General features: G+C 47.3%; 2 protein-coding genes across 5 annotated transcripts in view; one reads left to right on the top strand and one right to left on the bottom strand.

Moving 5' to 3' along the window:
* Positions 1 to 8,464, bottom strand: part of LOC142216633 (tubulin alpha-1A chain-like) — a 10,792-nt gene extending 2,328 nt beyond the window's left edge. Inside the window, exons 1-4 of one of the 2 annotated variants that reach the window (XM_075284615.1) lie at positions 8,279 to 8,464; positions 8,147 to 8,201; positions 6,691 to 6,904; positions 297 to 467 (exon numbers count right to left, since the gene is read on the bottom strand). In XM_075284615.1, coding sequence (XP_075140716.1) covers positions 297 to 467; positions 6,691 to 6,693 — 174 coding nt within the window. In that variant the 5' untranslated portion in view covers positions 6,694 to 6,904; positions 8,147 to 8,201; positions 8,279 to 8,464. Of the gene's footprint in view, positions 1 to 296; positions 468 to 6,690; positions 6,905 to 8,146 lie in introns of both variants that reach the window. The other variant, XM_075284614.1, reaches the window with a different exon arrangement.
* On the top strand, positions 8,141 to 26,735 carry TUBA4A (tubulin alpha 4a). 3 transcript variants are annotated; one of them, XM_075284623.1, is made up of 4 exons: positions 8,141 to 8,218; positions 25,008 to 25,230; positions 25,472 to 25,620; positions 25,705 to 26,735. In XM_075284623.1, exons 2-4 carry the CDS (start codon positions 25,050 to 25,052, stop codon positions 26,674 to 26,676), a joined length of 1,302 nt encoding a protein of 433 aa, XP_075140724.1. In that variant the 5' UTR covers positions 8,141 to 8,218; positions 25,008 to 25,049; the 3' UTR covers positions 26,677 to 26,735. The 3 variants fall into 3 exon arrangements, with proteins under 3 accessions (XP_075140724.1, XP_075140723.1, XP_075140722.1); XM_075284622.1 differs by lacking the exon at positions 8,141 to 8,218 and adding an exon at positions 8,420 to 8,502; XM_075284621.1 differs by lacking the exon at positions 8,141 to 8,218 and adding an exon at positions 17,006 to 17,140.

Here is a 26,735-nt window from a genome sequence, read left to right as displayed (position 1 = left end):
TATATAATGGCTGAGAGTAGACAGTCTAATATATATGATAGATGAGATTAGACAGTATCATATACGCCAGTTAAAATTAGACATATGTATGACAGATAAGATTAGACAGTAACCTACAGATAAATGAGACAGCCAGCTATACTGTAGATATATGAGATTAGACAGTCACATATATGATAGGTGAGGTTTTACAGTCATGCATACACTATAATTTTACAATATATATAACACCATAGGTCAGATGAGATAGATAAGATCACACAGATGAGATTGTACAGATGAGATTGGTCACTCACCATGGTGGCGGATGTAGATATAGAGATCTCCTGGTCCGATGAGTTAGGTCTTCGGATGTGGAGCGCTTCTGTCCTCTCTCTGCTCCCCCCTCTATATATAGGGCTCAGAGAGTCCTTAGTAACAGGACAGGTGATCCCCACCCCCGGTCTCCAGGACACAAGAGCCCTGCCCTGTGTATAACACAACACAACTGTCACCAAGTACAATGCTGCCACTATGTGACCCCCCCCAGGGCAAGGGGATGGGAGTCAAAATACAAGATGAGAATGGAGGGAGCTATGGAGGGAAATCCTGAGAGAGGGAAAAGAGGGAAGAAGGAGGGAAAAGACCAGAGGAAAGAACAACACAGAGAGCAGCAAGAAGGGAGCTGAGACTGCAGAGCCTGCACAGGGACAGGGTGCTACTAGGAGTCTCTTACCATCCTGCCCCCTCCTCTATAGACCGCCCTACATTGTATCATCTATGTATACGTATTCAGTCTGGAGGATACAATGTATTCAGAATGTTTCCAAATGTCCTGATAGTTGTTCCAGTTCCCAGAGACAAATCCTCAGTCTATAGTCCCACAAACAGAGAATTCTTAATACCGAGGTAACAGTCACATGATAGCAGACGTGTCTCTATACTAGGGGTCTGACTGCAGGGACTCCCATAATCACCAATAGAGGTGTCCCCAACTCCCCTGTGAGTGATGGGGGGGGGGGGGCAAAGAGAAGATCGGTCTGTGCTGCCCTATCAGGAGGACACAGTCTCTTGACTATATCCATCATATACACTCACCGGCCACTTTATTAGGTACACCTGTCCAACTGCTCGTTAACACTTAATTTCTAATCAGCCAATCACATGACGGCAACTCAGTGCATTTAGGCATGTAGACATGGTCAAGACAATCTCCTGCAGTTCAAACCGAGCATCAATATGGGGAAGAAAGGTGATTTGAGTGCCTTTGAACGTGGCATGGTTGTTGGTGCCAGAAGGGCTGGTCTGAGTATTTCAGAAACTGCTGATCTACTGGGATTTTCACGCACAACCATCTCTAGGGTTTACAGAGAATGGTCCGAAAAAGAAAAAACATCCAGTGAGCGGCAGTTCTGTGGGCGGAAATGCGTTGTTGATGCCAGAGGAGAATGGCCAGACTGGTTCGAGCTGATAGAAAGGCAACAGTGACTCAAATAGCCACCCGTTACAACCAAGGTAGCCAGAAGAGCATCTCTGAACGCCGCACAGTACGTCCAACTTTGAGGCTACAGATGGGCTACAGCAGCAGAAGACCACACCGGGTGCCACTCCTTTCAGCTAAGAACAGGAAACTGAGGCTACAATTTGCACAAGCTCATCGAAATTGGACAATTGAAGATTGGGAAAACGTTGCCTGGTCTGATGAGTCTCGATTTCTGCTGCGACATTCGGATGGTAGGGTCAGAATTTGGCGTCAACAACATGAAAGCATGGATCCATCCTGCCTTGTATCAGTAACGGTTCAGGCTGGTGGTGGTGGTGTCATGGTGTGGGGAATATTTTCTTGGCACTCTTTGGGCCCCTTGGTACCAATTGAGCATCGTTGCAACGCCAAAGCCTACCTGAGTATTGTTGCTGACCGTGTCCATCCCTTTATGACCACAATGTACCCAACATCTGATGGCTACTTTCAGCAGGATAATGCAATGCCATGTCATAAAGCTGGAATCATCTCAGACTGGTTTCTTGAACATGACAATGAGTTCACTGTACTCCAATGGCCTCCACAGTCACCAGATCTCAATCCAATAGAGGAGCATCTTTGGGATGTGGTGGAACGGGAGATACGCATCATGGATGTGCAGCCGACAAATCTGCGGCAACTGTGTGATGCCATCATGTCAATATGGACCAAAATCTCTGAGGAATGCTTCCAGCACCTTGTTGTATCTATGCCACGAAGAATTGAGGCAGTTCTGAAGGCAAAAGGGGGTCCAACCCGTTACTAGCATGGTGTACCTAATAAAGTGGCCGGTGAGTGTATATAAACATACATATACACATATATACATTCATATACACAGTCCAGTTATTAGATGATCTCAGATCTGATCACAAGAACTACAGGGGGTCCAGGGATCTCGTTCCAGATTATTTGGCAGTGTTCTGAGTTGGAAACAAGTGCTGGATTATCCGATTTTCTGGATTATGAGGTTAATGGGATCTGCCAGTGTTTGGTGACACGGCTTCATCTATTATTGCTGATGTTCTAGTATTATATTGTCATGATAATTGTTGTTCTCCGCTCTTTGTTGTGTGGCCCTCGCCCGCTGCCATGCTATCTGCCCGCTCTTGTGGGCTCTCACCATAGCGATGCATTGTGGTCTGTGTACATGAGGTGTTGAATGTCGCCGTCTGTAGCCGCTGCTTTGTCACCGGTGACTAGTGTAAACACTGCCCTGGAAACAATGTAACTCTTTGTGATTGAGAAGCGTTGGTTGCTACGGGAGATTGTAAACAAAGTCAGGTGGTGGATACAGCCCCGTACAGAGTATGGAGAGGTGTGTATACAGGAGGGGGCACAGCTATAATAAAAATGTGACCCCTTTCAGCAGCTACCTGACACCAACACAAATAACAGGAAGTCCTGATACCTCCAGCCCCGCACTGGCCTCCTCCACTGCTAAATACTATTTGGGTGGGGGTCTGACTGCTGAGACCCCAACCTATTGCCAGAATATGGGACCCCTGTACTACCAGCTAGGAAGAATTTAACTTAACATATGTCACGCCACTCTATTCAAACTACTGAGCATGGGGTCGTCCCCCCCCCCCCCCCCATTATGAGGGTCCCAGCAGTTGTACAACCAATGATCTAGCATTCATCCCTGATCCAGTGAATAGGAGACATGTGTTTTACATAGGAATACCCATATGATGTGGAGAGGGGTGATACTGACCCACCAGTGGGTTAATAGTGGTCCGGGGATTTGGCACCTATTTATTCGAAACAAATCCCAAATTCTTTACAGAGGTCAGAGACACAAAGCTACAAATCCTCTGCTTTCCTTTACATAGCCTTGCAGTTCAAAGAATTTTCCATCCTCATAAGATTTTTAACTAGCGGTTTACATGAGACCATTACGAGACCATGAACAAGGCTGAACAAGGCTCAAATAAAAGGAGCCATTGAGAGAGGCAGAGAGCGGTACATGGAGGAATGGAGAAGCGCAATCAATAACTCCAAGAAACTCACCATGTAAAAGGGACTACACCATGGCCACCTACCTGGAGAGAATACGCCACCCCAAACACAGACAGACCCTGAGCCGGTACAGACTGAGCGCCCACAACCTAGAGATAGAGACGGGGGCGGCACAGGCAGACATACAAGCCACGGGAGAACAGACTGTGCCAGCACTGGGACCAGGGGGCCCTAGAAGACCAGACCCACTTCCTGCTACACTGCACCAAATACTCAGCTGTGAGGGCCATCTACTACCAAAGACTCTCTGCCCACATCCCAGACGAGAAGAGGAAACTCTACATCCTACTGGGAGAAGAAGAGGCCACTGTGGAGATCGTTGCCCAATACGTGTCCAGCTGTCACCAAACAAGAGGAAGATGAGACTCCACGGACTGTTATACCCCAAACCACCCACCCCACCTCCCCATATAGCAGTCACCAACTAAGAGGAAGATGAGACTCCATGGACTGTTATACCCCAAATCACCCCCCCCCCCCCATATAGCGGTCACCAACTAAGAGGAAGATTGTTTGATTGATTTATTGACCATGGTTAGTGTAAGTGGCGAGGCGAGGTGACGCCTAATGTTACTTTACAACAAATTAAATGGGGTTGGACAATCCCTTTAAGTGAGAACAATCAGTCTGCCTACAAATACCTTCAGGCTCAGGGATTTATACAGTCCCTCTGCAATTCAATGGTGAATTCCTATGCAGTGAGCACCCCCTGGTGGCAGCAGAAAGAATTTACTCATTTAATGGAGTAGCTTTAGAAAACGTTTGACATATCACAGTGAGATGTCTGCTTTTCTTTAGTAGGGGTTTGGGTACTAAAACCTCCATTGAACTCTGAAACAGAGGGGCAGAGGCGCTTCGTTTACCTCTTTGCCCTCTTCAGCTGTGTTTAACTCTGCCTGGCTGATCCATAGATGTGAACAGAGCCGTGTACAGACTCATATAAATGTTACACTGCTAACCAAATCAATATGGAGTGTGCTCCCCCTAGTGGTGGCTGGAGGCAGTTAGAATTTTTAATCATTTGAAAGAGTTTTCCAGGACTTACGGTATCTTTTGGTGATGTACCCTTACAATAGGTCATCAATATATGATGGGTCTGACACTCGGGACGTACCAAAGGTCAGCTGGTTGAAGAGACTGCCACCAAGCACAGCGCCATACATTATATAGTGGCCGTATTTGGTATTGAAGCTCAACCATATTCACTTAAATGGGACTGAGCCGTTGCTATATCATGTGACATTAATGGCCTCTTAAAACAGCTGTCCCAGGTGACAGACCCCCTACTGATCACATATTGATGAGCTATTCTAAGGATAAGCTATCAATACGTAAACTCTGGAGAACCCCTTTAATTTCATGTCAGTATGCACTGAGCTCCCTCTAGTGGTGCCTGCAGGCAGGTAGAATTTTATCATTTACATGGGATTTCTGGGACTTATATAGTGATGATCCATCCTATATATGACTATGTGAAAAAAAGCATTGCATTTAGAGCATCAGAATAAGAAAGGGATCTCGGACGTCGACTGTACAAAGATATAAGAATTCCCTTAAAATAATCCACCATACACCCCTGACCTGATTTATTCCAGACTGGAGCAATGGGGCATACCATACCATTAGATAATATGGCCAGGGTGGAAGAAACAACAACAACAAAAACCATCCACAGACTCCTAAGTATGTGACCCCCTAATCTGCCCTAATAAAGAATGGCGCACTTGATTTGTCTACCCTTTATATAAACAAGGCAGAGACGCCGGTTGTCAGGCTGTAGCGGCTGCCATGGGCAGACAATGGCAGCCGCTATGTGACGCTGATAACAATTGTTACTACACTGCCAGACATTTCCTCTATGAGATATATGACAAGTGGCTGCAGATGGATTCATACACTGGATCAGGCCGGGCCCATAGTAAAGTCATATAGGCTAGAGTTCATGTAAGGGGTGACTCTGCAGTCAGTATCATATCTAGGTACAGCGCCATCTTATGTGCAGTGGATGTAGTGCAGGGTCACTGCAGGTGAAGTAAGGAGGGATTTGTATGGGAGCGAGCGCAGAATTAGAGCGAGGTTATTAGAGTTATATTATATATGTTCCATAGGTTATGCAGTCAGATCCATAAGGGCACACACAGCTCATCATCTCATACAGTTACACACATTATACTCCATCCAGCATATTACACTCTGACCTTACTCTGCGGCTCGCTGAGGTCAGATGTACCACCATTATTAACAGGCTCCTAATAATATGGGTGCACACGAGAAGTCCCTGCAAGGTGCTATTAGAGATGAGCGAGTACTGTTGGGATCAGCCGATCCGAACAGCACGCTCCATAGAAATGAATGGATGCACCTGGTACTTCCGCGTTGACGGCGGCCGGCCGCTTAACCCCCCGCGTGCCAGCTACGTCCATTCATTTCTATGTGAGCGTGCTGTTCGGATCGGCTGATCCCAACAGTACTCGCTCATCTCTAGGTGCTATGTATTATGTAGGCCAGTCTGGAGTAGGTAATCTTAGAAATCTCACCCTCCCTGTCTATGTTATAAATAGATACATAGAGAAAAAGGTTCTAGTTTGAGGGACTGAAGCGGCGCCTATCTTGGAATAAAACCAAGATAGATAGATAGGAGATAGATAGATAGTTAGAGAGATAGATAGATAGATAGATAGATAGATAGATAGATAAATAGGAGATAGATAGATAGATAGATAGATAGATAGATAGATAGATAGGAGATAGATAGATAGATAGATAGATAGATAGATAGATAGATACATAGATTGGAGATAGATAGATAGATAGATAGATACATAGATAGGAGATAGATAGATAGATAGATAGATAGATAGATAGGAGATAGAGAGATAGATAGATAGATAGGAGATAGAGAGATAGATAGATAGATAGATAGATAGATAGATAGATAGGCGATACATAGACCAGACAGCTAGCATACATAACACATAATGACCTGTGTCACATCTAATGCACAGAATAAGACTGGCATATAAAATGTTGCTCTTACTGAATGTCCCCCATTATTCTTTATTCCTATAGCGCCATACACTGCCATAGCGAAGTACACAGACAAATGGAAGGTTATGTTACAGGGAGTCATTGATGGTAATTCATTGGATTGTAGTTTATTAATTCACCATTTCATAGAAGCACAATTGTAATTTTCATCAGACTCATACGATCTCTGTGTTATTCCTTCCCTGGAGACTGATCTATTCCCTGCAGGGTTTCACCTCCCACTATAGTTATGGTCACCAGTTTCTTCTTCAGATCACTGTGGTCAATACTTGGGTGTTTGGGCGAGGAACCTTCCTTCGGCTACATCTGAATCCTTCCCCCTTTGCCAGATCACTGAATAACAAGAATATTGAAAAAAAATCTAAATTTTATTTTTAGGCAATTGCCCAGTCCTAGTTACAGGATCCATTCCTAATGAAACCTTATACTTTACATAGAGGTATAGATAGGCTGTGTAACCCCAAGTAAACCACTAGGAGGTGCTGTATGACAGCAAAACAGCTTCCAGTACTGAGTACAGCGATGTCTGCAGCTCTCTATTGACTGATATTTAGTAACATTTCATATCCACTCAATATAGAGCCAACAGAACCAGGAATGTAGTTATAACATGTGCCAAATGCAACAACCATGAGATAGCAGCGGTAGAGCAATCACTCACCTTCTTAGTGTCTCCATACTGTATCTTATTCCACATCTGCATGATTAGGTTTTAGATGTTTAGATTTATAGGACAATTAAGAGTTAAACAATTTCCCAAATAAAATGAATTAAACATTTTGCAGAATTTTATAGATTTTCTCTATCTTAGTGGTGACTTCTCTTGTCTGGATCAGCTGCCAATGGATTTAAACAGGAATGCAGGAACTTTCCATGATCTTGTTAGCAGCCCAGCCATATGATACAGTAAGAAGATACTAAGAATATGCGTGATTTTCAGTTCTGTACGGCGCCTTGGAACACTCTTTGCAATAAGAAGGTACAGCAGTAAGTTGCAAGCTTGCTCCCCGGATGCCCCAAACCATGGCACCGATCAGGGGAGACCCGAAATATTAGGACATTGTGGTCTCGGGGTGGTAGGCAGGCACTAGACGGTAAGTAGGTGTCAAAGTTGCAGGCTGGCGCTATGGATATAGGACTGGTAATGTAGTAGGAGCGTGCAACATATTCTGTTGTAAGGTCTTATGTCTGATATGGAGGCGTCATGGCTGGCAGTAATATGGGGGCACTGCACTTGACTACTATGTGCATCCATAGACAAGACACTGCTATATACCATGCAGGTACACACTGGGGACATGTATATATCCACAGTTTACAAGATAATCCTGTATTCCCTGTCGTCCCTACCAGCGGCACAATGTGGGGTATTTCGTGCCCCTGTGTGCTGGTAGGACAGGCGGAGTTTTAATTAGCCATGTATTAATTTCACATGGCTCGTTCCCTTTAAGAGGGCACAGATACCTCCCCCCTGTGTGTTTTTTTCTGTCCTGTGTAAAGGATCGGACAGGTGGAGAGGACTCTGTGTCCTCCTAAAGAGAAAGAAGGAAGAAGTTTTAAGTTGCAGGTTCTCACCTGTTCAAATCATCTTCAGTGAAGCACTCCGGCCTGCTGGACTTCTGTGTCAGTCCTGCAGGGAGAAGAGGGGTAAGTTTAAAGGCTCCTTTATATCTTCATATATCCCTGCCTCCCTCCCACAATGTTTGCCTCATGTATCCCCGGCAGTCCCATCTTGTTTGGGCTTTGTGGAACCGCGCACTGCTGGCGTGTACGCGCGGCTCCAGGAAGGGGAACTTCCGTTTTTGCAGAACCTTCTCTGTCTAGGAGGTTCCTGGCCGGACGCTCATAGAGGTGACACCGGCACTTCCGGTTTCGGCATCCGCTGCTCCGGGGCCACGCAGACAGCGGTGCAGTGCGGCTATAGAGGCAAGGTATGTGCCAAGGGTCTGTTGGCTAGGGAGGGAGCAACTCATAAGGCCTGAGAGTGCTCTCAGGAGGGCAAGGAACAGAGCTCACATATTTTTTTGTTAAGCCACGCCCCTTTCTGGATACAGGGCTGTAAACAGGGGCATGGCTGCTTCCCTCATTGCCTGCTAGTTTAATCCACTAGCTGGTTCCGTGTTGTGGCTCGTGTTACTGCTTCAACTACACTTGTTCTAGTGCAAACTCGACTGAAGTTTGGTAAGTTGTCTGACTGAAGCTGGGTGAGTCTCCTTATATGGTTCCTTGAACGTACTCCTTTATGTTCCGTATCCTATGCTTAGGTATCACTGAAAGCTAGTTTCTTTGTCATGTCTTCGTCTTCCACCCCTCCGGGGATCAAGTGAGACGGATGAAGTCTTCAAAAGGAGACATCTGGCTTGTATTGAATGTGACGTTCTACTACCTGATAGTAGGTGCGGTCTTTTTCGTCTGCTAATTCTCCCAATGGTGGGAGTATCCTGAATGTCATTTTTTGCCTCTAGGCTATGACTGGTCATGCTGCCAGCAATGCAGGGGACCTCTGCGGGAGGAACCCGTTACCAGTGATATGGTAGCATAGGTCAAGGAGTACATGGTGAGTACGTTAGCCGCTAAAAGGGGTAGGGTCCCCACTGGCTTCTAAGTATCCTTGTTTTTGCAGGATGATTCCTTAAAGGATATCCGTACATCACTGGCTCAGCTCACCAAGAAACAGTGCATGAGAGGCGTTCTGTTTCGCTGCCCTCCCTGGAGTACCTCCAGGTGGAGGATGAGTCCATATCATCGGACGACCAGTCCTCCTGTTCCAGCAGACCCATTTTTTCATCGTGAGAAGACTAACAAGCTGCTGAAGGCCATCTGGTCGTGGGACCAGATTGGCGAGGGGGAAGCCTCTGCGTCCACCTCTGAAAAGCGGAGGGTTTTTCAAGTGGACGCCTCCATGGCCAGTTTAATGGAACTAGAGTGGAAGCAGCCGGAGGAAGCTTATGTCACCACCAGGGCTTTCAAAGCAGTATATCCAATTGATTCCTCCCAGCTGGATCGCTGGGGTCCTCTGCCCAAGGTGGATTTGGCCATCTCAAAGCTCTCCCGTCGCACTGTCGTGCCTATCGATGATGGGTCAAACCTCCAAGATTTGCTCGATAGGAGAGTGGATTCAACACTCAAGAAGGCGTATTCGTCTGCTTCAGCCCAGATGGCAGTGGGCATCGCCTCCACAGAAGTAGCTGATAAGCTTCAAGCCCGGTTGGACCGTCTGGAGCGGGACATCGACTCCGGGGCCAACAGGGATGTCATCCTGGCGTCCATGGGGGAATTCCGTCTCGCTACGGATTTCCTGAGAGAGTGAGCAAGACAGAAGGTGAAACTGGCTTCCAAGACCATGGCTCTGAATACCGCTGCCAGGAGGCCCTTGTGGCTCAATCCTTGGCGGGCTGATGTCACCTCCAAATTTTCTTTATGCTCCCTCCCCTTTCAACCAGGGAAGATTTTCGGCCAGGGGCTGGACGACCTGATGGAGGGGCTGGCTGAAGGTAAAGGCAGGTCGCTACCACAAGCGACCAGAAGAAGAAGGCTTTCCCCTTCTAGGGGTCGAGAGTCTACATCCCAATACAGGCCTCAGCAAGGTAACCAGAGACGCTCCAGATACCGCCCAAAGGGGCGGGGCAAGGGGTCCCCAAGGAAGACCCTAAGAAGAAGGGGTTTTGAGGAGGCTTCGCTCTCTGTGTCCAGCTCTCCCGTAGGAGGGCGCCTTTCCAAATTTTTCCGTGGCGTGGCATCTTCACATTTTGGATCCATGGGCCCTTCAGTTCGTTCAGCGGGGGTACGCAATAGAGTTCTCACACCCTCCTGTGGACCGGTTCATCACTACGCGGGTTTTACCAGCTCTACAACAGGTCTGCCTGGAGGCTTCCGTGGCAGAATATTTTGCAAAGGGGGACCTGGAAAGGGTCCCTCCCTCAGAAGTGGGATAAGGAGTTTATTCACCCGTATTCCTGGTTACAAAGTCCACAGGAGGGTGGCGGATGATTATAGATCTTCGGTTCCTCAACCTTTTCATAAAGGGAAAGCCATTCAGGATGAAGTCCATAGACTCAGTAACCAACTTTCTATTGCGCGACGAGGTCATGGTCACCCTGGACCTGAAGGATGCCTACTTACATATCCCCACCTTCCCGCCACACAAGAAGTATCTACGCATAGCCATTCTTATGGCTGGTCACAGAGAGCACCTACAGTTCACTGCTCTGCCATTCGGCATATCGTCAGCCCCGTACATATTCACCAAGATGGTCGCACCAGTTACCGCCACCCTCAGACTGCAAGGCCTCTTCGTGGTTCCCTACCTCGACGACTGGCTTATAAAAGCTCAGTCTACTTCAATTCTCCATCACCACCTCCAGATAGCCATCTCCTTCCTCCAGGAGTTGGGTTGGCTGATCAATTGGGAGAAGTCAGAAATAGTGCCATCCACCCGGAAGAAATTCCTAGGGTTTATTCTGGATTCCCAGAGCATGCAGATTTTCCTATCCCGTCCAAGGCGAGCGAAAATAGAAGCTTCAGTGCAGGGCCTTTTTCCGGACCCGGCAGGTCACCATCCGCACCGCCATGCGGGTCCTAGGCCTAATGTCGTCTTCAGCCAAGGTGGTCCCTTGGGCTTCATGGCATTTGCGTCCCCTTCAGATGGAGGTGTTGAGAGCCTGGAACAGATCTCCACGGGGACTGCACAGGAAGATCTGCCTTTCTCCCGGTACCCGTCTTTCCCTCAGATGGTGGAGACACCTGAAAGACGGAAGGTCCTCGGTCCAACCTCGTTGGACCCTGTTGACAACAGATGCGTCCCATACGGGATGGGGAGCCCACCTAGACGGCGGGACCGTCCAGGGTCTGTGGAGGAATCCAAAGGTAGGAACCTCCAACCTGAAGGAGCTAAAAGCAGTCTATCTGGTGCTGAAGTACTTTGCCCCTTTTCTCGAAGGGAAGGCAGTCAAGGTCCGGTCAGACAACATGACGACGGTAGTATACTTGAACAAGCAAGGCGGCACCAGGGTTCCAGCCCTACTGAGAGAGGCGAACTTGATTTTCACGTGGGCAGGGAAGAATCTGTCCCACATATCCGCTGTTCACATCAAGGGCTCCCTGAACATAGTAGCGGATCAGTTGAGTCGGGGTATCCCTGTATCAGGAGAATGGTCTCTCAATCAAGACAGATTCCAACAGATTGTCCAAGCATGGGGCCTTCCAGACGTCGACCTCATGGCAACCTGACTCAACGCCAAGGTGGAAACCTTCTGTTCTCTGTACCAGGAGGACAATGCCTTGGCAGTGGATGCCCTGTCCATCCCATGGAGGTTCAGGCTGATATACATTTTCCCTCCAGTTTCCATCATACCCAAGGTATTGATGAAAATCAGACAGGACCAAGTCTCGGGAGTTGCCATAATCCCGTTCTGGCCGAAAAGGACTTGGTTTGCCCAGCTCATGTGGATGAGTCAAGGCAGGTATTGGAGGCTTCCCCCCTCCCAGATCTGGTGACACAAGGAGAGCTGAGACACCACGATCTGAGGAGATTCAATCTGACAGCCTGGAGGTTGACCAGTCCCTATTAAGGAATAGAGGACTGTCTGAAGGCGTCCTAAGGACTTTAGCCAGCGCCAGGGCCAACTCTACCAATAAGAATTACCGTAGGGTCGGTAATATTTTCCAGGCCTGGTGCACGGATCACAAAGTGGACTCCTCCGATCCCCCTGTGAGGGCGATCCTGGATTTCCTTCAGGACGGCCTAGACAGAGGGCTTGCAGCTTCTACCCTGAAGGTACATGTGGCCGCTCTGTCCGCCTATCTGGGGAGGCGGTTGTCTCAAGATCCTTTAGTGAGCACCTTTATCAAAGGGGCAACTAGGCTGAGACCAGCAGTATCTGCTCCTGTCCATCAATGGGACCTCAACATGGTCCTAAAGGCACTTTGTGTTGCTCCATTCGAACCCCTGGAGGAGGTGGATCTAAAGTGGCTGACCTATAAGGTATCTTTTCTCCTCGCTGTCACCTCGGCAAAAAGAGTAGGGGAGCTTCAAGCACTCTCATCGGAAGCTCCTTACATTGCCTTCTTTGAAGACCGTGTTCAGTTAAGATTTCTGCCAGGGTTCAGGCCTAAGGTTTCTTCTAGGGCAAATGTGTGTCAGCTCATTTGCCTGCCAACCTTTTCCAGTACCCACTTCCCCTGAGGAGGAGAGGTGGCATACTCTGGATTTAGTCCAGAACCTGCAGATTTATCTTCAGCGCATGCGCGCTTTCAGGAGATCTGAAAACTTATTAATAAATTATGTAGTTTGCCATAAAGGCCGCAAGGCTTCTAAAGCAACCATCTCCCGCTGGGTGAAGGAAGCAATCAAGTTGGCGTTTGTGAAACAGAACTTACCTCCGCCCACTGTCCTAAGGGCCCACTGGACACGGGCAGTGTCGACCTCTTGGGCGGAAATCAAGGCTCTTGCCTTGGATTAGATTTGTGCAGCAGCATCCTGGTCTTCAGAATCGACTTTTGTGAAGCACTACCGACTTGATCGGTATAGCTCAGAAGCTACTGCCTTCGGGCGCACTGTATTACATTCTGCTTGTGTTTAATGTCCCACCCTTATGGGGATTACTTGCTATTTCCCCACATTGTGCCGCTGGTAGGGACGACAGGGAACGAAGGATTATGTAGATAATCTTGTTTCCCTTAGTCCTAACAGCGGCACAAGGATTCCCCCCCTATTGTTGTTTATTTGAAATGTATGTATTATTACTTGTTATTTACACACAGGGGGGAGGTATCTGTGCCCTCTTAAAGGGAACGAGCCATGTGAAATTAATACATGGCTAATTAAAACTCCGCCTGTCCTACCAGCACACAGGGGCACGAAATACCCCACATTGTGCCGCTGTTAGGACTAAGGGAAACAAGATTATCTACATAATCCTTCGATATCATTGATCTTGGCTTCCTCATCACATGCTCCTAGTTAATCATTAATCGCCCCTCACAGGTCATATTGTGTCCCAGCAAATCCTAGTCAAATATGGCCATTCAAATACTGCTGCAGAATGCCCCTCATTTCCATACAACCTTTATCCTCTCATTGTGGGCGCAGACACCAGAGGAGAATAGCTCGGATTGCAGTCAGGAGCGACAAATGAGGTCACCGCTCTGAGATCTCGTCAAATCCTATAGGACGACGCAGGCAAATTTACGCAGACAGCTGCGGCATTACAGACCGAGCAGGCCAGGTGTGACGTTGACACCTCTGAGCAATGGTGGATTTCTTCTTACATCTGCCTTAGGTGACAGGGACCATCCAAGATGACAGCTGAATAAGCGCCTAATCCAGAGCTGGCTCCCAGTGTTTGCAGGCCCTTGGGTTACACGTAGGCCTCAGGCCTGGCCAAAGCTTGGTCTGATAAGCATCAAGCTTCCATCTGAACCTAAGGGATCGGGCCTAATGTGGCACACGTAAGGGATCATGGGACTTGGAGGATCTATGAGGTAGACATGAGGCCCTAGGGTCTGACACAAATCCAATAACTGTGCACTCTATATATGGCGCCGATACATATACAGCTATACCGGCCCTTTTACAGATTCACAGGGACCATATCTACAAGATATGGTGATGTAAATATGGCTGACATTACTGCTTGCTCTGGAGGTTGCCATGACTAACTGTGCATCCACTTCCTGTCATATGACCTTCACTTATCTATGTATTCATAGAAGTGAGGTCACATGACAGGAAGTCCAGTCCAGCAGTTAGTCTGTTGAGGCTGCCATGGCAACCCCAGAGCAGGCAAAAAAAAAATGTAGGAGACTGCAAATAAAATATAAAATGTATTATCCTGGTATAGATGGGTGAGGGTGCAGTGCCCCAAAGATCCACCACATCCTCATTCTGCACCTCGCTCACCACTTTCTGTGAAACTGGGCGGGAACGTCTTGGCCCAAAATGATTTACTATAAGTCATGTCAGCATACTGGTTCCTGAGTGGCCTAGATATTGAATCTGGTGCACAGTCGTATGCTCGATTTATTAAGATTTTGGAGTCTCACAATGACTTGGTAGCGCTAGATGAACTGTAAGGGGTTAAGTGCCAGCGCGCGTCCACTCCTGGTTCATTCCTATGGAGCCAGGTATTCGAAACTGCAGTTTCGAATACTATTCCCTCATCTCTAGTGGCGACATAAAAATAATGATAGAAATTTGTCATCTCCATAATCGTCCTGACCCATAGATTACAGGTGATGTCTTTTTGGCTGCACAAAGCCCGTAATAAAATCACGCAAATGCAGTTTTTCTCTAATTCTACCTGATTCTGATTTTTTCCCCAGCTTTCCGGGACATTGTATGAAATATTATAGGGTACCATTACAAAGTACAACTTGTCCCACAAAAATGAAGCCCTTATAGGACTATGTACATGGAAAAAATTTAAAAGTTATGTCTTTTGCAAGGAGGGGAGCGAAAAACAAAACAAAAATGGCTGCAGCAGGAAGGGGTTAATTTTACTGTTTGTTGTTTTTTTTTTTTTTTTTTTTTTTTTTTTTAATGACACCCCTTGTAACAGGCCATAACATTTGCCGCCGCTCCTGAAGACACGCGGCGTATATGTCATGGAATATAGGACACGACGGGTTATAATAATCCTTATTACAGTCTCTGAAGGAAGCTTTGTTTAGCTTTACGCAACTTTTTTAGGAGTCGACAGAGGCCAAAGAAAATATTTCACACGTGATGGGGGGAAGGAAAGGGAACCACGGGCAGCTGCCAGGATCCCGAACACACACACACCTCCCCTTATGGCGCACTACAAGGTCAGCCTGTGTATAGCATGAGGCTGCTGTTAGGTTAGTGGGGTCGGGACAAATTTTTGCATTACATTCTCTCCAAGCCCCAAGACCGTAAGACCATGGTGGAATTTATCACGTGCAGAATTTTTGGGATTCCATTTTCATGTAGCCAATGTTGATAAATTTTGTCACAACTTGAAGTTGTTTCTCCAATTCTTACCCCACCCGTGTCCTGGACTGAGATTTCTCCAGAATATTAGCAATTTTTGAAAAAGTTGAAAATACAATAATAAATGTGACCCAAAAAACAAATCGACCCCAGACATTAGCCAGAAAGAATGTGTCGGGCCCTCACCGGCCATCCGCAACTACACTGGTCATGAGGGTCGTCTTCACACTGATGAAGGTATTTGGGGGCCCCCACAGCAAGTGCAGGGGAGAGGCAGAACTAGAGAACCATGACAGCGACCAGCAAGTGAGCGCAGGGTCAGGGCCCTCGGCCCCCTCCGTCTGTAACCTCGCTCTTCCAGTTTCACACCCCTCCCACCTCTCCAAAACCCGGGAAATTTTGTCACACCCAACTTTCTGCAGGTAACAGGGCGTGAACATTTTTACCTTTTGCTTTGCCGGCAGTTCCTGTCCTGTCGGTTAATTTTGAACTGTGGGCGTACATTTCTATTTATAACACATTGAGGGCCGCGGAGGGGAGACTAGGGGCCCGTACATAGTAGATTAGCAGATTTGACTATATTGAGCCTTCCTCCATTGCCCCATGGTCCAGTTCTGATGCCCATGCACCCGCTGTAGGCACTATTACTAGTAGACAGGGGGCAGTATGGACGCTCTGACCAGTTGGCGTATACACGGTCCCATATACCACAATATACACCTTTCTATCACAGCTAGCAGCAACTTTTTCAGCAATTTGCTTGACAGTAATTCTTCTGTTGGATCAGACCCGGCTAGTCTTCGCACATCCATAACTGTTCACTGGCCTGGACCACTTTTGACCCTTTGTAGCACCTGCACCCCACCAGATCAGCCATTTTGGAGATATTCTGACCCATTATTTGGTCCTCCTTCCGCTTGCTCATAATTTCTGCTTCCACATCAGCTTCAAGTACTTGTTCACTTACTAATACCTCCCACCCTGACAGAGGCCATTACCACCAGATAATCCACATCAGTCACTTTTAATGTCTATACATTATATTTATAGGGGAATCCTTCACTCCTCTGCAAAGGCCCCATGAGTGGGCGTGCCCAGGGTGTCCTAGCCCCTCCTCTGCCCCGCCCATCCCCACGTACACCAAGTATAAAGATCATGCTGCAGGCCCTGCCCAGCTTTATGAATATTCCACTCGGTAGGCGTGTCCTCATTCCCTAACCACGCCTTCTACTTGCCTACTTTATTATAATTTCAGCCGCAGGGCGTGGCCACACCTTACAGCTCCTGCTTCGTATCGTTCACACTGCATTGGGTTTATACTCCGCCCATTAGCAGTTTGTTTTCGCAGCTGCGTTCCCTGATTGGTTAACATTGAAGCTAGAAGGCGTGTCTCCATTTACATAGCCCTGCCCCGTCCCAGGCCTCTCGCTGTACAAACACGGCGCAGGCTCCGCCTCTGGGCGTGACGCTTTGGCTCCTGGCGCCGCCCCCTTATATAAGGCTGCTGGCTGCGCAATTGACAGGTCACTTCTTCTCACAGAGATCCGTCACCCAGGCTCCGGTGAGAATTTTACCCACTGCCAGCTTTTTACCCGACCCCCTGCCGCTCCGACAACATGGTGAGTGTGACGAGTCGCCCTGTCCCTTCCCTCTCTCCATGCTGCAGCCTGTTCTATTGCAGAGGTAGTCTTGCCCTTTAATGTTTTTTGGGGGGTGTCCAGCTGCCCCCCTTCTCCTGCCCCTGGCCCTGCTTTTTCTGCAGCTACTGACTATTACTCGTCTGCACTTCTGCAGCCCCTATCATGTCAGTGCCACAAAAATCTCAGATTTGGTAAAACCGACCCCTGGACGGGGCGAGAACTCGCTGGAGGGAAAGATCCGGGGCGACGGAATCATTCGTAAGGTTAATTCTGTTAACCCTTTATAGTCTCGCCAATGAATAGACATTTCCCTAATTTTATTTGCCGCTATGGCCACGTGGTATTTTTTGGGGACTCTCACTATGACTGTGTGATATGTGAGACTGTAGCAGCTGGCGGGATCACGTAGCGCAAGGATCGGCGCCATCACCCCCCAGCAGGCGCTGCAGGATTTCATCATAGCGGGTTACAACACAGCCTGCTACATCCTCTTCTGCTTCTACGTACTGTGTAATGTCAGGGGAGATGTAGCAGAGCTCAGTGTGTCACTTTCATATTTTAGGAGTACGGTATAGTTTTAGCTGGCGCAGATGCCGGGACCCCCGTCTGGACATTATGGTAAAGGGGTGCACGTAGGTCAGAGCTCCATAGGTGCCCCATGTAAAGAATCCCATATATGAGCCAAAGGTGCATCGTGCATAGCCCCTTCGTTCTAGTGACGGTCACACCTATGCCTCTGCCGAATCTTCCAATATGACATAGTGAAGGGACAGGTAACCCGTTGCAATATCATCGAGGCGGTGACAAACTCAGCACTGCTACACAGACGTGTCATTTTACAAGCAGGAAATTCAAATTCCCCTCCTCTCGCTGTGAGACGTTATCTGCAGGGTATATACGCGCCATTTATGGCAGCCTGGGCGTCATCCAGCAGATTTACGGAACTTTCCTCTGTATTAGTGGGTATTCACACGGAGCAGATTCATTGCCGATATTTCATGTAAATCTGCCGTGTGTGAATTATCTTCCAAAATTATTTTAGAAGTCGCATTGCCTTGGCGCCAGTTAAAATTTATTTTCTAGTTGTAGCTAATCCTGGGAAAGCTGGGTGACCAAGATGGCCATCATTAGACATCTCCTTTGGTCTACGCTAGTTAATACGTTTGCAAAGCTGGGTGAATGGAGTCAGATTGGTGCTGTCCAAAGTTGCCAAGTAGCCCCAGCCTAATGGTTACCCTATTGTGGGTCACCCAGCTTTCCTAGAAACAGATGGACCTCAGAAACGACTTTAAAAACCAAAGATGGCTCAATGGTTTATATGGACAAAGTTTGTGTCACTCGTTATTTGCATTGGATCGGATATGATGTCAGCTTTCTGGTTTGTGAAGGGTTAAAGTCCGTGGCCAGGGGGTTCACATTCTGCAGGGTGTCTGTCTGCTGCAGGGTGAGCACTGGATGACACGTGGAGTCACCTGTCACTGAGGGGCTTCTAGGGTCTCACCGCCCAACCCCCTTCCTTAGGGTCCCAGCTGCTGGGGGTCGTCCCAGGATCCTTTCCTAACTAGGTAATTGTAGTAGTGCCCCCGCCGGAGGATTCTTCATGGGGCCTGTTTATCTTTGGCTTGTCACATGGAGAATTCCCAGCACCTGCCGGACACAGATCCTATATATACCCCCTTCCCCCTGACACATCAGGGGAGCGAGGCCCTGGGCAGCACACAGGGGTATCTAGTATCTGCCGCAGTCTGGGAATTTAAAGGGAACCGTTCACCACCTCTGCCAACGTTGCACCCTTTAATAGGTGCCTCTCTACTGATTCCGGTGCAGTTGGAATTTTTTCTCTACCCCCACCGTTCCTGAGCAATCACCTACTGTTAGGTGGGCAGCCCCTGACTATCTACTCCAGCGCAGGACCGCCCATCTGATAGTAAAGAGCCTATTTAGCATATTTGGTACTGAAACTGCGCCAGAATCAGCGTAGGGGCACCTGTTGAAGGAATTGGGGGTGGTGAAAGGTTCTCTTTAAAGGGGTCCTCTTCTATGTAGATGTATTCTGAGTATTTAAAGGGGTTCTCCAACTTGTGGAAAAATTCTAATACACTTTGCACTTCAATTCTGCACCATGGTCAAGATCTCTGTTTGCTGTCAGTGAGTGGGCATCTTCCCATGTACTGTAAATACTGTAATAGCTCTCTGGTTGGTGGGGCCCGACTGCTAGGACCCCCACCCATCAGGAGTACGGGGGTCCCGTGTGCAGCAATGGATCTCCCCTTAGATCTGAATGGAGCAGATGTTTCCCCGGCCGCACCATTCATATGGGGCACATGGTTCCTTGTGACATTGGTGACAATGGTCAAAGCACCCCAATCTTATAAGTAATTCTGGGGGCTGATGGTTTGCCACAATTGTATCCAGTGTAATTGCTGAAACATTTTACCTGCACTGATACATTGTAGCGAACCAGTGACAGATCTCTGGATTTCCAGCCACATCTAAACCTACTCTTGCAGGTGTATTAAATGGACATTCTGTGCTGGTGAATGGAATCTGTTGTCCTCTGTTATCAGCCATTTCAGGCAAGGAATGGGCTGACCCTTGTGATGACTGACAGGTAGTGCAGAGACGGTGACTACAGATACAGTTGCTTATTACACTGCTGCACTACTATAACTTTCTACGAGTTCCCCTTTAACACCAGGACGCCCTGCACATCTGAATTATGTATCCTGTACAATATAAGGTCATGCATGCCTGGACTCCTAAAAACTGTGGGCCGGCGGGCCTCACACCTCATCAGAATGTAAATGAGATGTGGGCACTGGAGCATAGCGCCCTCACCCACCCCGTTCTGGCATTTCAGTTTCGCCAGCCTCTACTCTGACAAGGGGGGGTGAAGACAATCATAGAGGAGACTCCCAGCCTTGTGACATCACCGTTTGGCTTGTTGACTTAAGAAAGGTCAGAATTTCTGTTTTACAAGGAACATTGTCACTTCATTCATCCATGCCTTGCTACGGTTTAAGGGGAACTCCACCCAAAAGTAGAAAAATAAGCTTTAAAAATAATGTCAGCTGGCTGCAAAACCCACTTTATTTTCATATACCCATGGACATACCCTTTAATTAAGCCTATATAATAGCTAGGGCTACTGTATAGGTTTAATGGTAGTGACCTGGAAACTTCTATCCAAATTGTACAAGGACAAGGGACTGTCCCTGTGAATTAATGTGGAGTTGCCCTTTAAGTCGCGGCGAAGCCAGGACTGGCGTTTGTGTAGTCAGCGCTTACACCTGGCAGCAGTGAGTATGCCGTGTCAGAGCACTATATTACGTTATTACGTAGTCAGTCTAATTATATCCCGTAGTGCCGGAATTGGGAGCGGCCGCTGCCCCATCGGTTGCTGATTTCTTATCACGTGTGAAGTTTTTAGAATCTACACGGACTCTGCCTATCTTTATTTGTTCCCTTGATATTGATAAGATTTAAAAAATTCAGTTTATATAAAGCCGGTCATGTCCATAAACCACTCCATCCATAATGTAACTCAAGCTGCACTACCAGATATAGCCATTGACAAGGGTGGCGCTGTTTCTATTGGAAGAGTAGAATGGCATCATTTTCCGAACTCAGAAATCCCCTTTAATACCAGACTGCTGGGAATTCTCGTTTTACTCCAGCAAAGGGCGCATGGCGGACATATCACACCCCCGATTGTCGTCTTCTAAAATACCGGTCACTCTAATGTGACATCTCGTGTTGCGGCACTGGTGCTGTCACAGTTTATTAATAGAGAGTAGGATCATCCCCTGCTCAGTGTCACATGTCCCGGCTTCGGCTAATACTATACTGAATAGAGGAGTTTCTAAATACAGTAAATGAGAACGCGACCGCCAGGCGTGAGCGAAATGTGGGAAGTGAGCGCGATAAATTAAGGAAGGGGGGGGGGGTTTCTGCTGGATAAGAGGGGGCTCTTAAAAAGACAGGGAGGTCACAAACTGAAGGTACATGTTATAAACTGCCCTTCCACAGCAGCACAGAGTATTTAAGGAGACTGACCACTGATGTTAGGCCCTATACATGTGACCATAGTGAGTATGGATCCATATTTAGTATACAGACCCATTCATTCTGTGGCCCCATAAACGCACCCATAGTTTTTACGGATCAGTGACCAGATTGTAGAAACCATTCGCAAAATGTGGAGCCGCTCCTATTCCTGACAGCCATACAAGCCTATGGGATTGGATCTATGAATACGGGTGACATAGGGATGTGCGATGGACATGGTTGTGATATAGGGGTGCACTATGGACATAGCTGAGGGGTGTTAGTCAGGACAGGGATGCATGTTACGAGAGAAGAGTCGATTTAAGATGGGCATCATGGAACCTAATGTGGTACCTATATAAAATGTATGGGCCTGTACTGTGCCTCTTATCTCAGTCACAGGACTCGCCTTGTGGTCGCCTTGTACCTCAGGATTTGAGGCGCTCACAGGACTTGTCTTATGGCCGCCATGTTCTTCAGGTTGTGAGGTGTTCACAGGACTTGTCTTATGGCCACTCTCTACCTCAGGTCTTATGGTCACCCTGTACCTCAGGTTTTGAGGAGCTCACAGGCCTCGTCTTATGGCCGCCCTGTACCTCAGGTCTTATGGCCGCTCTCTACCTCAGGTCTTATGGCCGCTCTGTACCTCAGGCTTTGAAGCTCTCACAGGCCTCATCTTATGGCCGCTCTGTACCTCAGGCTTTGAAGCTCTCACAGGCCTCTGTCTTATGGCCGCCCTGTACTACAGGTCTTATGATCGCCCTGTACCTCAGGTCTTATGGCCGCTCTGTACCTCAGGTTTTGAGGCTCTCACAGACCTCATCTTATGGCCGCCATGTTGTTCAGGTTTTGAGGCTCTCACAGGCCTCATCTTATGGCCGCTCTCTACCTCAGGTCTTATGGCCGCTCTGTACCTCAGGTCTTATGGCCGCTCTGTACCTCAGGTCTTATGGCCGCTCCGTACCTCAGGTCTTATGGCCGCTCCGTACCTCAGGTTTGGAGGCTCTCACAGGCCTCATCTTATGGCCGCCATGTTCTTCAGGTTTTGAGGCTCTCACAGGCCTGGTCTTATGGCCGCCCTGTTCTTCAGGTGTTACCATTATCTTATTTACATAAGAGCGAGGCCGCGCCGCCCTGCATTCCACATGGAGAGATTATTCCTGCTAATCCCGCTGCGCAGAGCAAGGTTATTAAAAGTTCCAAGTCCAAGTGTTTGCTGTGACTATGGCTTCATTCAGTCGGGTGCAATGGCCTCGGCCAGACAGCTCTGCCCGGTCACAGGTCACTGGCGCCAAACTGAAAAGACCTGTAAAGAACTGGTGACCTTTTCATACTAAAACGAAAGGTCCGGGTTCCTAATAAAAAATCTATAAAGACCCCTTATCTGCCATTATGCGTTTACGTCCATCTTTCTTCATCATGGACATATGGACAAGGGTTGTTTTAATAGGACTACCCCTTTAAGGGCAAAGCATCGGATGCCCTAGCAGCAGAATATTACACCTTTTGGGATAGCGCTGCACGGCGACTTCTCTGTGAGTCACGGTAAAATTGTGGCGTCAGCAAACATCTGACCTATAGGTTTCAGTATGGGGAAACGGAGTTCCTTTATGGTGAAATCGATCTGCGTGGAGCCTCACTTAATAGTAGCGCCTACGCAGGTTGTTTTATAGTCTGACCATATGTTTTGCTTTTTCTGATCTTTAGGGCGAGACCTAGAATGGCGGGTGCAATTATCACTGTTGCCCTAAGGAGAGGGTGTGCAGTCTTGTTTTTGCAAGTTTTGCAGGTTTGACATGGAGGTATACCTGTGTCAATAAACCAGCAGGCAATATAAATACTGTATATCACCCATCTATAGATCTCCCTCACTATATGTGTGTGCTCATGTGTGTGTGTGTGTATATATATATATATATATATATATATATATATATATATATATAGTCCAGACTTTGGTAAATTCCTGTCACACGTGCTGCCCTGTGGAATCTTTCATATGTTCTCTGTGGAGCTTAGTAGTTCATGTATTTGAATACTGGTATGTTTCTTCCAGTTTTCTCTTAAAGGGTGTGTCCATCCCTGAGCATAATTTTACTGCTCATACACAAATAATAATCTTCATAAAAGGTACAGTCACTGTGTACATATTGCATTAGTTATCCTGTACTGATCCTGAGTTACATCCTGTATTATACTCCAGAGCTGCGCTCACTATTCTGCTGGTGCAGTCACTGTGTACATACATTACATTACTTATCCTGTATTATACTCCAGAGCTGCGCTCACTATTCTGCTGGTACAGTCACTGTGTACATACATTACATTACTTATCCTGTATTATACTCCAGAGCTGCGCTCACTATTCTGCTGGTGCAGTCACTGTGTACATACATTACATTACTTATCCTGTATTATACTCCAGAGCTGCGCTCACTATTCTGCTGGTGCAGTCACTGTGTACATACATTACATTACTTATCCTGTATTATACTCCAGAGCCGCGCTCACTATTCTGCTGGTACAGTCACTGTGTACATACATTACATTACTTATCCTGTATTATACTCCAGAGCTGCGCTCACTATTCTGCTGGTGCAGTCACTGTGTACATACATTACATTACTTATCCTGTATTATACTCCAGAGCTGCGCTCACTATTCTGCTGGTGCAGTCACTGTGTACATACATTACATTACTTATCCTGTATTATACTCCAGAGGCGCGCTCACTATTCTGCTGGTGCAGTCACTGTGTACATACATTACATTACTTATCCTGTATTATACTCCAGAGCTGTGCTCACTATTCTGCTGGTGCAGTCACTGTGTACATACATTACATTACTTCTCCTGTATTATACTCCAGAGCTGCGCTCACTATTCTGCTGGTACAGTCACTGTGTACATACATTACATTACTTATCCTGTATTATACTCCAGAGCTGCGCTCACTATTCTGCTGGTGCAGTCACTGTGTACATACATTACATTACTTCTCCTGTATTATACTCCAGAGCTGCGCTCACTATTCTGCTGGTACAGTCACTGTGTACATACATTACATTACTTATCCTGTATTATACTCCAGAGCTGCGCTCACTATTCTGCTGGTACAGTCACTATGTACATACATTACTTTACTTATCCTGTATTATACTCCAGAGCTGTACTCACTATTCTGCTGGTGCAGTCACTGTGTACATACATTACATTACTTCTCCTGTATTATACTCCAGAGCTGTGCTCACTATTCTGCTGGTGCAGTCACTGTGTACATACATTACATTACTTCTCCTGTACTGATCCTGAGTTACATCCTTCAGAGCTGTATTTACAGTACACCTCGTTGTTCTAGAAACAGTCAGTATTGTCAGCCACTCCTTGAGAACCTCGTTGCGCTCCTATAATTTAGTGTGAGAGTTTTTCATACATCAGATGACATTTCCCAGAACGTAAATAGATGATTTGTACAAGTCTGAACAAGTGGATTATTCTGGGAGATTTTAGTTCTGAAGATGAAATATAAGAAGTTATTTGCTATCATAAGTCTATTGTCTTCTCTGGGTGTCTTCTGGTTTCTTCACTGTCCATGTTTTTACTGCCCATCCTCCATTTACTGTCTAGTGTAGACCATATGGACTATATGATGGCCATGAAGTGGAGGTCGGCCCTTGTCTTCCACTTTACCAAACGAGTGAGAAATTTCCCCACTGTGGGACTAGTAAAGGATTATCTTATCTTATATGACCCAGAAACTTAGAACTCCTTTCTTAAGATATTTTTCTTTATTTTATAGAGGGAATGCATCTCAGTCCACGTTGGCCAGGCTGGAGTCCAGATGGGCAATGCCTGCTGGGAGTTGTACTGCCTGGAACATGGAATCCAACCAGATGGACAGATGCCCAGTGACAAGACCATCGGTGGAGGAGACGATTCTTTCACTACATTCTTCAGTGAGACGGGGGCTGGAAAACATGTCCCCCGAGCTGTGTTTGTGGACCTGGAGCCCACTGTGATCGGTGAGTATCTTGAGAAGAGCTGCTTCTAAGACATTGTTTCTCATAATTGCTCTTCAGCTTCCAGTTAGATGGGGACCGTAGAAAAACTTAGAGCACTTCATTTGATATTTGACCATTATATACCATCATGGAGCCCTTATATATTGTCCTATTTAGTATCATAGATCTGCTGATCTTGGGTTGCAAAGTTCCCGAGAAATTCACGTTCCAAAGTCTCAATGTCTCCCCTCCTTCTTTCTAGATGAGGTCAGGTCTGGTACCTACCGCCAGCTTTTTCACCCAGAACAGCTTATCAGTGGCAAGGAAGATGCAGCCAACAACTACGCCCGAGGCCATTATACCATAGGCAAGGAGATCATTGACCCTGTTCTGGACAGAATACGCAAGCTGGTGAGTATAGTTCATTGATGGTCATTTTCCTTTCATGCCATTGACCATGCCCAGTGGTTAATCGTGTGTTCTCTATTCCTACAGGCCGATCAGTGCACAGGTTTGCAAGGATTTTTGGTTTTCCACAGTTTCGGTGGTGGCACTGGGTCCGGCTTCACCTCCCTCTTGATGGAACGTCTCTCTGTTGATTATGGCAAGAAGTCCAAACTTGAGTTCTCCATCTATCCAGCACCTCAAGTTTCCACCGCTGTGGTTGAACCATACAACTCCATCCTCACCACACACACCACCCTGGAGCACTCAGACTGCGCCTTCATGGTGGACAATGAGGCCATCTATGACATCTGCCGCAGAAACCTGGACATTGAGCGCCCAACCTACACTAACCTGAACCGACTTATTAGTCAGATCGTGTCCTCCATCACAGCCTCTCTCAGATTTGATGGTGCTCTGAATGTGGACTTGACAGAGTTCCAGACCAACTTGGTGCCCTACCCCCGTATCCACTTCCCCCTGGCCACCTATGCCCCTGTCATCTCTGCAGAGAAGGCTTACCATGAGCAGCTCTCTGTATCTGAGATCACCAACGCTTGCTTTGAGCCGGCCAACCAGATGGTGAAATGTGACCCCAGACATGGCAAGTACATGGCCTGCTGCCTGCTGTACCGTGGTGACGTTGTCCCCAAGGACGTCAATGCCGCTATTGCTGCCATAAAGACCAAGCGCACCATCCAGTTTGTGGACTGGTGTCCAACAGGGTTCAAGGTTGGTATCAATTACCAACCACCAACTGCGGTTCCTGGTGGAGACCTGGCCAAGGTGCAACGCGCTGTGTGCATGCTGAGTAACACCACCGCCATTGCTGAGGCCTGGGCTCGCCTGGACCACAAGTTTGACCTGATGTATGCCAAGCGTGCCTTTGTGCACTGGTATGTGGGCGAGGGTATGGAGGAAGGAGAGTTCTCTGAGGCTCGGGAGGACATGGCCGCCCTGGAGAAGGATTATGAAGAGGTTGGGATAGACTCTTACGAAGATGAGGATGAAGGAGAGGAATGAAAATTGTCCTAGTCCATGTCTGTAAATGTCCCTCAGCAATAAATATCAGTTGAAAAACA

The sequence above is a fragment of the Leptodactylus fuscus genome, chromosome 8 (genome assembly GCF_031893055.1).
Source record: "Leptodactylus fuscus isolate aLepFus1 chromosome 8, aLepFus1.hap2, whole genome shotgun sequence".
NCBI classification, from domain to species: Eukaryota; Metazoa; Chordata; class Amphibia; order Anura; family Leptodactylidae; genus Leptodactylus; species Leptodactylus fuscus.
The sequence above is the reverse complement of the archived record's forward strand: the minus strand, read 5'-3'. Positions and strand labels throughout refer to the sequence as shown.

Coding starts and splice junctions, on each gene's coding strand:
- TUBA4A (XM_075284621.1), top strand. Junction 25,231..25,471: donor CCTGGAGCCCACTGTGATCG/GTGAGTATCTTG, acceptor CCTTCTTTCTAG/ATGAGGTCAGGTCTGGTACC. Junction 25,621..25,704: donor TGGACAGAATACGCAAGCTG/GTGAGTATAGTT, acceptor CTATTCCTACAG/GCCGATCAGTGCACAGGTTT.